The following is a 13,353-nucleotide window of genomic DNA, read 5'->3' on the forward strand; positions in this document are numbered from 1 at the left end:
ACTGTGCCCATCCACAAACTTTTTCTCAAACTGCTTTCTAGAGACAAGAAAAAAAAAATTGTAGATTTGTTTGGTTTTTGTATGAGACAGAGTCTCATGCTATTGCCCAGACTGGAATGCAGTGGCATGATCTCGGCTCAGGGCAACCTCTGCCTCCCGGGTTCAAGAGATTCTCCTGCCTCAGCCTCTGGAGTAGCTGGGACTATAGGCATGCACTACCACACCTGGCTAATTTTTTGCATTTTTTTCTGTAGAGATGAGGTTTCACCATGTTAGCCAGGCTGGTTTTAAATTCCTGACCTCAAGTGATCCGCCCACCTCAGCCTCCCAAAGTGCTGTGATTACAGACGTTAGCCGCTGTGCCTGGCCAAAAATGTAGATTTTTAAAATTCTAAATTGAGGTTTAAACAATCTATTCCCTGGCATTACATCACCCTGTCAAAAGACATTTGACCACATAGAATTCTACTAGTGTTGATAATAATATTTATCAATTAGTCAGTGTATTCTACATACTGGGCACATTTTACATAGATTATCACTAATCCCTATAAATAGGTAAGTATTATTATTCTCTTTTCATGGATGAGGAAATGGTGAACTTTTCTATGAGCTAATAAATGATGAAATATATGTTTAGTTAAACATGTGTGATCTCACACTCTGTAACCCTCCATTTGTCTTAATATGTGTATATGTGTGAGTGGCAGAGGAGGGGTTGCACAACCTCAAAATTCTATGCAAGGGCATCTCTGAATCAGAATAATTTAATCTGGGACAAAGTCATTTCCAGGGTTTCAAACAGAGAAGAGTTTTGTCTCTGAATGAACCACAAAAGTATCAAACACTCCAACAAATGATGGTGATCTATTGTCTCTGAAGAGCAGGTCCTGAGATTTGGACAGGACTCTTTGCTTCATATGGATTTATATTCTGTTTTCTTCTAGAAAAAGAGAATATTGCCTTTGGGAGATAGTAGATGGTAAAGCAAAGTATAGGGCTATAATTCTCACAGATAGGAAAGTTGAAAATGAAACTCAAATTCTCAAACCAGAAGCTCTGTATTTGCCTTCAGTCATGGATTTATCATCTTTCATGAGCAAGACCTTAGGGATTGAGCATCAGTGGACTGTTGAGAAAATTGGGTGAAACCAAGTTCGTCAAGAGGTTGCAGGACTGTAGACATATTAGGTGAGAAAAGAGAAGAAGGTCAAAGGGGATGAGATCATTTCCTGTAGACAAGTGGGTTTTTCCTAAGGAAAAGAAAGTTCGTGCTTATAGAGGAAATGTCACTAGATGTATAGTAACTTGGGGTGGTTTTGAGGAAAGTTCCCCTTCCTCTAAGCAGAAGCAACTCTATGCCAAGGTACTGACTCCACGAGCCGAATGCAACCTAGAATCCATTCCCTACATGGTCCCTCTACTGGGCACAAGCCCCAAAACTCTCAGCAGAAGTCCTGAGTACAAGATATAGGCTTAAGTTGCAAGTCAAGAAAGTCAGATTAGGAGTGGCAAAGACATAAAATTTCAGAAACCTATGAATAAAAAGATGGTCTATAAACTTTCAACAGAAAGAATGGTATGAGTGTGTGTGTATGTGTCTGTGTGTGTGTGTATGTGTGTTTGTGTGTGTATCTGCGTGTGTCTGTGTGACAAAGAGGAGAGACTGAAATAAGGTAGATTACATACAAGAATCAGAAATTAGAATGGTATCAGCTTTCACCACAGCAAACTGAAAGCTAGAATATTTTTTATCTATCTCACATCATTATACAGAGCTGCGCAATTCCTGACAATTTATAAAGTAGTACAGTAAATTTCTCTGATGAGATGAATTATCTAACACAAAGATTAATTTTTGTATGTTAAGAGATAGATAGTAAATATTTTAGGCGTTGCTGGCCAGATGTTTGTTGCCACTACTCAACTCTGCCTCTATAGAGTGAAATCAACCATAGTCAAAAGCAAATAAATGGGCAAGCTCTGTTTCTAGAAAACTAAAAAAAAAAAAAAAAAAAAAAGAAAGAAAGAAAATAGGTAGTAGGCCACATTTAACCTTAATGTATGGAACCATAATCTAAAATATAAAAATAATAGACTGATAACTAAAGACTTCATATCCATAACTAAAGATCTGCATGTCCATAAAGAGACATGCAGCTTTATGGTAAATGAGAAAAATACAGTAAGATTCAGATAAATATAAACTACTGTACACTGAAAAACAGAGTAGCATCAATCTCTACGTACTGTCCTGATAATGGGATGTTTTGGTCACTTGATACACCAACAATGGTATTTGTTCTTGATTTAGGAAATGATATTTTCATTTCACATGTCTAAAATGGAAAAATGAAAAAATAATTTTCAGCCACCCAGCAGAATTTTATCAGTAATAATGAAGAATTTAAAGTGTATCCTAGCCCAAGATCTCCTTTCAGCAGCTGATACACAAAATGATTAATGATATAAACTTCCTGGAGTTGCTAATCAACACAGACATGATTCTATGTGTCAACATATATGAGTAACATAAACAGTATATCTTTTAGGTGCCATACTTTATCTGGAAGAAGTATAATTGAATACATCACCTATTAAGACCAAATAAGACCAAGATAAAATATAACACAAGGAGAACAGGCCCACAAAAGGCCTCTGTCCTTCCTCACTGACCCTATTCTACATTTCAACATTGTAAGACTCTTTAAAAGATTCAGTGGGTATTACAGAAGATTTGTTAAGCCCTCTTGGTGAGCAGACCTGAGGGTATCAGGCTAGCACTAAGGCCTCATTTGGAAGACAGGCACCAGGAGGCAAGAACATCTGGTGGTCATGTTCCAAAATTCTTCCAAATGTTTGAAGGCATAACTAGACTTTGTTACGTGTTCGCTTTTGGTCTCAAGGGCATTTCACTAAGACCTGGTTCATTTGGAGAAAAAGAAAACATAAGGATTAATACCAAAAGAGTTGTTCATGCTGAAAATGTGTAAGAATTTTCAATCAAATTTAATATAAGTGCTGCTGTATCAACATAACAGCATGCTAATTCTGGTGCACACATGGAAAATATAGACTGACAAACCACTGGATTTCATGTGTACACATTTCCTGCTTTAGAAGGAAATGTCCAGGCAGCTGAAATATTGGCTGTCTTCTTAGTGGCGACCGACCACTAAACTGAAATGTCTAGGTATATTCCTCTAGCATCAAGGAAGGAGTCAAGGATGTCAGGGTACTAAGGCAAAATCTAAACAAATTGAATAAACAATCTTTCGCCTGAAACTATTTAAATAAAGACATTGAGAGAGTTGTTATTATGTGAAAGACTAGGGTTACAAGATTTATAGTCAATTCTTTATCATAGCCAGTATCTTCTTAAATTTCAGTGAATGGCTACTGACATCATGCACAGAACAATAGGGCATCGGAACTTGCATATAACATTTCTAGTATACAGTCACCAGAAATGTTGCCATTCAGGTTTCGTGTTGAGTAAGAACGTTGGCCATTGTTCACTGGTATATAATAGTCGTGGAAAAATAGAATACCTTAAAAATTTTTCAGCTAAAATACGTACTCCAAGGAGGTGGAGGGACAAGAGTACAGTGAACTTATTCCACCCCACTATCTCCCACACTCTCACCACCACTACGAATCCCTCATGGGCTTTGAAACAAAAAAGACATTAATCCATCAAAAGGGCAAGTATGGATGGTAGACACTTTGCCAAAAATGGCTGACAATGAAGCTGCTCACTGCAGAGAACTCCACGACTTTAGAGGAGCAGCCTCCAAAGGACAACATAGGCAAAAACAACAGTGTTTTGCTTTTCTAGTAAGTTAGCAAAGGCTGACTTCATCAGATAGCAAGATGGTGATGACAAAAATTTTGTCTCTTACTGAGATGAGGGGAAAAGAACCACTCTGAATATTTAACCTTATTTACTGATTGTTATATTACGGAGGGTTTTTTATACTCAAGCTTCTGGGGGACATGTGTCAAAGCATCTTTTTTTTTTATAATATATGGGAAATATTTGAATATATGTGGTTTTTTGTTTGTTTGTTTGTTTTTTGAGCCGGAGTCTTGCTCTGTCGCCCAAGCTGGAGTGCAATGGCACCATCTCAGCTCACTGCAACCTCCACCTCCTGGGTTCAAGCGATTCTGCTTCCTCAGCCTCCCGTGAATACATGTTTTATATATTAATAATCAGATATATAATAATGAAAGGCGCCTTTGTATGTCAGTTTTGAGAGAGTAGACATCTCTGTGGGAAGAAGGGTTTTTTTGAGAAACTTGAATTCAAACCAGTAAGACAGTCAGCCAGTCCACCAATGCATGCACTAGCCCATATCTTCTTTAGTCCCAAAGGGAGGAATTATAACCAACCTGTTATGAGGCTGATGATTACTCCAGCAGCAATGCATCCTAGGCAGCCCACTGCACTGTAGTAAAGGTAGGAGATTGAGTACCAGGTATCAGCTATTGCAGGTCTGTGGAAAACAGCACATGTCACCAATTCCGTGCATTCTAAAGACCCACAGTGGTATAGAGGACTGCTCAGGATTCATTTTAGGGCCTGGCATCTCAAAAGCCTAAAGCATAACTTCTTGTCATTTAAAAAATTATATTTAGACAAAATGTGCTTTGTATTCCACTCAATCTAATTCATTCCTGAATTAAAAATATAACAATATAGATACTGAATCATAAGTATTACCATGAGGATTGTGTCTTTCATTTCATTTGTATTATTTATTCTTCAGACATTTATTAAGCCCAGATTTAGTGCTAGTGATTGTGACAGGCATTAGTGATCTAAAGATGAGAAAGTCACAAAGTCTACATATAGGAGCTAATAGATAATCATAAAATGGGTTAGTTTTGCCTCAGTAGAAAAGGTATAAAAGATTAAGGCAGCCTTCATAGTAGTACCAAATTCAGATCAATGCATGAGATGATACCTCAGCTCATTTTGAAAGAATAATTAGTAGTTAATCAAGCAAAGAGGGTAGTCAGGGCCAGGAATTAGCATTCCAAGAAGGTAATACAGTAAGTACAGGCAGGAGGGAAGAATCAACATGGTTTATGATGAACCATAAATAGGTTGAAATTCTTTGATATAAAATTTATGGAAAGAAAATGAAACTTAAAGGCAAATGGAAGCAAAATAATGGAGTGCCCATTTGGAACCTGAGTCAAAATGAATTTTATGGAGGAATGGGGGACACTAGTACAGCTCTTGAAAAATAAACAGATTTTAGGAGAGTGGAAATGAACACTAAGACATTACTATGGAGGAAATAGCTTGATTAAGGACCCAAATGTAGGAAAGAGTGGGATAGGCATAGGTAGAAGAGAAGAGACAGAATTCAGAGTAGAAGGAAAACAATAGTTAATAACATTAAAACCACACAAAAGTTTGGCAGATATTTAGCTCCAGGATAAAGGTTGCATTTTATTCCATAAGCACATGAATCATTGAAGTCATCTCCATGTGGTAGTAATGAGTTCAGGAAGGCGCTTCAGAAAAAATAAATCTAGTGATGCTTGGATAGAATGGGTTGTATTAGAAAAGAAGAGAAAATAGAAAAATGGAGGAAATCAAAAATACAAATAAGATCATTTCACTTTTCTGGACTTTGTAATGACGAGACTTGCCTCAAGATTGACAAGGACAATGGAGAGGAGAAGATATGCTGGGCCAAGAGAGACTTTCATAAATGTAATTTGCCACATCACCTGGCCAGTTTGAGAAGGCTGGGCTCAGAGGAAATGAGCGTGTACAGGGAGGTATTGATGATAATCAGAAAAGGGCTACTAAAAATGAAGTACTTTTGAGGATACACAAATAACACAAATCCTGTATTTTCTAGACTTGCTCTTACATACAATTAGAATGTGAGTGAACATTTATTAAAGTCATGTGTAGTGCCACTTGATATATATATACACACTCATATATACATATATATACACACATACATACATATATACACACACAAACATATATACATACGAAGAGAGAGAGATATATATATATAGTCATCTCATTTGATCCTCTCAAAAACGAAGTATAGTAGGTACTAATACCCTCATTTTTCAATCAAGGGCTCTGAGAATTCAAGAAGTTACAACTTACTAACTTGTCCAAAGATACAGAGGGAATAAATGGTAAAACCAAAATCCAAACCCAGGTATTTCACATTTCAAAGTCCACAATCTTCTCTCTACACAATAGTATCTGATGTGTTTTGATATTTTTGATCACTTACCCCAGTCAGAAGCAGAAAGGGAAATCCTTTGTTAAACCCTGTGTTCATATTATTTGGTTTAGAAGCCATAGGTTCATAGCAGTGCTCCTAACTCCGCATACCTACAAGCATTATCCTCATTGTTCACAAACTTCTTCTACTCAGTTTTATTCTTTGAGGTCACCATATTCCTCATACCCAGTCACCTTTCAACCCTCCACTATTTTTCTGGTTTGTACTCATATCTCCCATTACCTCTTTCACCAAATCCGTTTTTGTATGTCTGAATACAGAGGTATACAGAATACCTCTGTATTCAGACATACAATGGACATCTGCAGAAAGCTGCAGCCCTGCGTGGCACTCCTCAGTGCTGGGTACTTCCCAGAGTGAGTCTCACAAGAGAGCAAGATGTGTCTCATCACACTTATCTCTGAAGAGTGCACCTCCCTCTTACCAGGTGACCTACTCTCTGGGACTCAGCGCCATCTTTAAAGTCAGCATACCTGCTGGATAGCACTGGAGACCCTGTTGCTGTCACATTTGATTTGATACATTGGTCTGTTGATAGAGGCAAAGGCCATGTCTTAGAGGCTGGTGCAGGGTAAACGAAGGCCCCAATGGCCACCCAAAATGACAAGATGATTCCAGTAAGAAGACCTCCTAGTGCACCCTGGATGAAGAAGAAAAAAGTTAATGGGAAATTTGACAAAGTTGTCTATTGAAAGAATAATGAGATGAGGAGTTCTATGCCTTAGAGATTCTGGCGTTCCACCCCAAATCTTGGCCACATGTTTTGGAAACACTCTACTCAAACTGTCTTCACCTCAATTCCCATAATGCAGGTTTATTAAGGAGTGACTTGTTCTTTAAACGAAGACACGAGATAATTTCACACTGATCAATATATTTAGATTTCTAGCAATAATTATTTTTCTCCTTAGGGTTTCTTTCTCTTACTACTTAGAAAGCTGCTGAAACTTTGATTCTCATTAGAAGACTTTCGGAAGTTAAGGAAAACTTCAAATATTAGAGTCATTTTTTGTTATCGACAGCTTTTATACAGAAAATATTACTCCTATCTCTCTTCCTAAGTAACTGACAGAGTCCCCTGAATCCCTAGTTTTGAGGTTTTTTTGTTTAAGTATGAATACTAGCAAGTGCATTTAGTAGTCTTGTCATTTAAGGTTTATATTTCTTGATAAATAATGAAAATTCAAAGAATCATTTTTCTTGTAGAGGAGGCAGAACAATTTAGCAGAGATGAGGACCACTAGAGAATATAATCGAATGTTTCTGGTCACTGCTAGGAAGCTGAGCCTTCTGAGTCAGAGAAAACAAACCTGTTGGCTTTTCTAGTTAATCAGAAAAGAATAGAAGAGACCGTGGTAAGAGTTCCAGAATGCTTTCTTCATTATTTTTTGAAGAAACTAAATCAGTGTGTGTGATTTGAATACTTGTGCCTTGGTCTAAACAAGTGGTCTGCAAATTTCTAATATAACAGTCAGACAATAAATATTTTAGGTTTCATGAGCCATGCAGTATCTGTCACAACTACTCAGCTCTTCTCTTATAGCATGTAAGCAACTATAGAACAATACCCAAACAGAAGAGGCTGGCTGTGTTTTAGTAAAATTTTATTTAAGGGCACTGAAATTGGAATTTGATATAATATTTTTGTGCCAGAAGATATTATTCTTCTTTTGACTTTTTTTTCCCAACCACTTAAAAATGTCAAAACCATTTTTAGCTTGAAGGCCTTACCAAACACAGGGGGCCGGCTAGATTTGGCTTGAGGCATATCGTTTGCTGACCCCTGGCCTACCAGTAAGTGGCAAATGGATTTCAACTGGACGGCTAACCCTGGGTGATCTATAGTAGCTAGCTGGAGAGCCATTTTGAGACAGATTCTGAAGTTGCAGCCACATTCTGTGGGAAGGAGAGCCATGATTGGTTAGTAGGATCAGTCATGGCCATTGATGAGGGGAGAGGTGACACAAATTTATAATATTTACTATACTTTAGTAAATATCTAGGCAAAGGACATGTCTTAGAGGCTGATGCAGGGTAAATGAGGGCCCCAATGGCTGCCAAAAATGACAAGGTGGTTTCAGTAAGAGAAATCAAGGTGGTTTTCCTGACCAAATAGAAAAAAACTCCAATGTACTAACATAGATAATAAATTAATGTTTACAGTGCACTGTAAATTCTTATGTAGTTAGCTCATATTTTTTGTGGCTAGGATATTGTCTTCCCTCACATTATCTCCCCAAAGACATAATATTCTTGTCAACCCCAATATCAGACAAGTGATTAAGACTGCTTGGGAAGTGCTGCAAAGACCCGAATGCTCACTACCCATCAACCTCTTTACCTAGCCCAACAAGATTTATCTAGGAGAAAGGTCAATAAGGGTCAGGTAGCCACAGAGACCTAATCAGGTATACTATCTGACACAGACATTATGGAATATCCTATAGTATATAGATAAATAAGTGTAAAGTCAAGCTTTCTGGAATCAAAAGACTTTCTCGAAATACATGCATGTAAGTGTGCAGATGGCAGTAACTGGAAAATGGCAATTTTGTTAGATTGAGAAAATCCTGCTATTATAAACGTTTAAAAAAATTGTTATATTATTTTTCCAGATAATTATTTATTTTGATTTATACTCAATACACAGTTATCCAACCAACATTTACTTGAAGACATACTGTTAGCTTGCCAGAGCAGCAAAATGAAGATCCAGCTGTCAGAACCCAAGTTTGTCCCTTCTCCCCTACATAAATTAGTTAATTAGTTTAATAAAGTTAGTTATAAATCTAGGTAACTATACACAGAAAACAATTAGATTTACATTTGTAAATATGAATTTTCAAAATTGTGTTTCAACAAAACTATTCTGGAATTCAGAATCTATTTTACAATTAATGTTGTGGGCCTTTAATTTAGAGAAGACTTAATTTAACCTTAAAGAGTCAGCTTTCATGTCAGGATATATGGTAGTTCATAACTACCTCTGCTTTTCTTTCATTTCTGTTCCCAGAAAAATGTCACTGAAGTCAGAGATAGGTAGACTCAAGCTCTGTTTAATTCTACTGTGGATTCTTTTCCTGGTTAAGACAAATAGCTTTTCCAAACAGGGGTGAGAGGAGGAAGAAATGGCTGGGACCAGTTTTTGACTAGGAATTGTGAAGATGGCTGTGGGATCCTTACCTTCCAGTTCACAAAAGGGAACACAATACCCAAGGAGAATAAACCCAGCATTGGTCCCCCGCACATGCCGTGAATGCTGAGGGCAGCCTGTGGAACAAAAGCAGACCAGATGAACCCCCTACTCAAGGGTATCTGTGACTTCCTGGCATCATCCCTCTCCTGGACCTGGGATACAATTGGGTCCTAGTTCTGACTGTGCCATTTATTAATTATGTGCTTTCTATAAGTCATTTCTAAATTCTAGGCTGAATGATAAGCACTGTATTTATGTGTGTGTGTGTCTGTGTGTGTGTTTGTATAGTAGAAAGGCAAGCAACCTGAATTTAGTTTGAAGTCCAAGCTGAAACTCAGTGAATTTCAAAGTCTTCTTTCTCTATAAAAAAAAAATACGGTCATAGAACCAAGGGGACTTCAAATCACCTCTAGCAAATTTTTTTTCTTTTTTCCAGAAAGATGGGTTGCAATGCTTGATTGTTTTTTCCAGATTAATTTCAGAGAAGTCAATGCCTCAGATATATTCTTGACAAAATGGAGGCAGATGAGGGTAAAGCCTTGCTTCTTACCCAGCATCAATACTTAAGTTAATATTCCTGGCATTTCCTCTGCTGACTGATAGCATTAATTCACAGTTTCTAGGGTTGCTGAATTTGAAAGTTCATTTACTAGTGATTACATAGGAGAGTCAATAAATTAGTAAAGGTAATTTTATCTTCTCCTGTGGGACAAATATTTCACAATCTCTTACAAAGTCACTAGCCACCATGCGTCAGAAGAAAAAGGCCTTCACATGATAAAAAACAAACAAACAAACAACAGCAAAAAAACAAGGTGGTGGGGGAGGAATTCAAGAGTTCCTGGATTTAAAACTATGTATATTTCTGTAGTGTACAAGTAAACTAATTTTAATTTTTACTTTTCTTTTGTTAATATTAAGTATGTTTAATTAGAGGAAGACTTAGAGCTCATCTAATTCAGCCTCCTCCCCAATGCCCAAATACCTTCTAAGCCACTCCTGCAAGTACAGGATAATAGCTTTGTGCATTGGAGTCAGGGTTGCCTTTGGGGCTTGGGCAGGATATTTTACCTTATTTTACCTTGCTATGCCTTAGCTTCCTCACACGTCATGTGGGTATGCTAATACTTGCTTCCCATTTGGGGGGCATGGGGTTTGGTGAGTATTCAATGTGGAATCCAAGAAAAAACACAGAATACTGTCTGAGGAGTATGGAGCACATAAAGGCACCAAAGTGTTGACTACTACTATTATTATCTTTTTATTACTGCTCTAACCTTCTCTATTAGTGAGCTCTGATCCCTGACGCATGCCATTTGTTTGCTGAACTGTTATGATATCCAGAAAGTTTTTTCTCAAGTTGAGATTAAAATGCCCCTAGAAGTCATTAACAGCTCTTAGCAGAATTAGCTGATAATCATTAGGACAGCAGCATATTGGATAGAATGACCTTTCTCAAAGGGAGCTGGGCAAATCACGAACTGATCTTCCCTGCTGCTATTTGACCCCAGCCCCTCCTGCCCCACTACTCTCCACTCCATTGTGGTTCTGTGGTCACATGTTTCAAGTGAAACAGGTTTCCTTACTAGAGGATTTTTCGGAGCCTTCAATATGCCCCTGTATCATGTGGATTTTGGAGAGTGGAATGTAGTGTGCAGTGTGTTCCAAAGTCTATTGACTGTGGAAATTTTCTTTCTTGGAACATGTCGCAGGATGAGACTTTCCAGAACACATTTTCTAAAGTCTTTAACTAAAACATTGAAAGGGTCTTTGTTTAAGGAACTTAAGCTGCCCCACTCTCACCCTCAGCACCACCATAAACACATACCATGGGTACGGGGTGGTTTCAGAAACATGAAATGAAATTAAACCTGGCTCTATATCTCATCCCTAGGGTACCTGATTTCTTGTCTTCTTCCCATATGTTAATTCAGAATATGAACGTTATGCCATTAAACTCAATTTAGCAAGGGTGTTTGGAAAATTAAATAAGGGAATTACAGTTGCCTTTTTTTGCCCATCAAAGTCAGATGTGTTCAGAGAAAAGAGTGGACCACCTTAGACTCAAATGCCTCTCCTAGGAAAGGAGAGATCAGGGTTTTCACTCTTGCCTATCGACATCTCTTAAACCACATGGCACACATCTTAATCAATCAAGAAGGTGGGCCCAGCATACTCAACTGAACGAAGGCAGGAGGATGAGGGCATCACTCACAACTTCCTCCTCACCACAAGAATTGTTTTCCACCAGTCTTTGGAGGAGTCCTTGCCTATCTGGAGCGCCTCATACTTCAATTGCAGAGGAGCTTACAGTGGAAATATCTCTGGAGGAAAACAATTTAGTGACTCTAATCATCACCAGTTGGACATGATGATACTTTCTTAAGAGTAAATACTGATTGTGGAGCACAAGACATCAAGAGGCAACTTGGAAATATAGGTTCCATGAATAGGAAAATAAATCTTAAAAAAGTACCTGAGATCACTAAAGACAAACCTCACCACCTTGCCACTTCTGCTGTGTAGACGGGTATATATCAGAGTGCTTCAAACATTATGAAGGGATTATAAAGCATCTGTGATAAAACAGTATGTTAATGGCCTATTAGAAAGGACACCATGTCCCATAAGTTCTTTTATGTAGACAAGTGAATTATTCCATCACTTAGCTCTCCCAGATTTGTGCCCTGAATCTTATAATGGAATTAATGGAACTTATCTAAGTAATCATTGGAAGGATCAAGTAAGTTAAACTGCTCTGGGAACTGGAAGGCCTTCTATAAACATTAATGATTACTATTCACTTACTGTGACTCATATCTTCATTTGAAAAACATTTATTGAAAACTTATACCATGATAAGAAACTCTAAATGATGTTCAGATTACACAAAGCCAGATGTGGTGGCTCACGTCTGTTATCCCAGCACTCTGGGAGGCCGAGGCTGGTGGATCACTTGAGGTCAGAAGTTCAAGACCAGTCTGGCAAATATGGTGAACTCCATCTCTACTAAAACTACAAAAATTAACTGGGCACCTGTAATCCCAGCTACTGGGGAGGATGAGGCAGGAGAATCGCTTGAACCTGAAGATGTACTTATCTGATGCTGTTTTGTGAGTTGGGTAACATGAGGAATGGGGATGGGTGGCTCAGGAGACTTGGGTCATAAACCTAGTTTTTCCACTAACTTGAGACAGGATATTTTCACTTTTTTTCCTGTAATCACCTGCAAAATGAAGATAATTGAAACAGATTATAATTGAAACATAAGGTTCCTTTTAGTATTGATATTTTGTGGAATTGGGAGCTGTGAGTTCATCTTGGATGACAGGTGGAGGTGAGTAGATATCCCATTCTACCATTCTTTAATTATGTAACTTTGGGACAGTTACTTCTTAGTTTCTTCATCTGGAAAATTAGTGCATTAATTACACTACTTTAAGAGAAGTGATGAAGATTAAATGAAATAATACATTTAGGACTCTGCCCAGAACAGAGTGTTACGTACATGTTAATTATTATTGGTTTAACAATTATTATCACTACTTTTATATCAGGATAATAAATTCTCAGATCTGAATTTTTAGGAGTTTCTAATTTTATCTCACTATCCTGTTACTATTTTTAATAGTTTCTCCTTCTGAAAGTGATTTTGGTTGAAATTTTACATGTATTTTTATTTGGGAGCTGGTATTATTAAATGTCAGCCTTTGGATCTTGGAGGAAGAGGCAGGACATTAGAAGAGAGTGGGGGGAAGTTCTGGTGACATCAAATGTGTCTTTTCCTTCTTTCGTTACCTGCACAACACCTCCCAGGACGGATGCAGCCACAGCCATAGTGGTACACAGCACGCCAAATAAGATACC

At 37.8% G+C, this 13,353-nt stretch overlaps 1 protein-coding gene across 1 annotated transcript in view; it reads right to left on the reverse strand.

The window, feature by feature from the left end:
* SLC5A12 (solute carrier family 5 member 12) overlaps nt 1-13,353 on the reverse strand; it is a 50,707-nt gene that overhangs the window by 3,580 nt on the left and 33,774 nt on the right. The window contains exons 10-13 of the mRNA XM_003910111.4: nt 13,285-13,352; nt 9,474-9,560; nt 6,764-6,930; nt 4,393-4,496 (exon numbers count right to left, since the gene is read on the reverse strand). Coding sequence (XP_003910160.1) covers nt 4,393-4,496; nt 6,764-6,930; nt 9,474-9,560; nt 13,285-13,352 — 426 coding nt within the window. The remainder of the gene's footprint in view (nt 1-4,392; nt 4,497-6,763; nt 6,931-9,473; nt 9,561-13,284; nt 13,353) is intronic.

This window comes from Papio anubis, chromosome 12 (genome assembly GCF_008728515.1).
Source record: "Papio anubis isolate 15944 chromosome 12, Panubis1.0, whole genome shotgun sequence".
Lineage (NCBI taxonomy): Eukaryota > Metazoa > Chordata > Mammalia > Primates > Cercopithecidae > Papio > Papio anubis.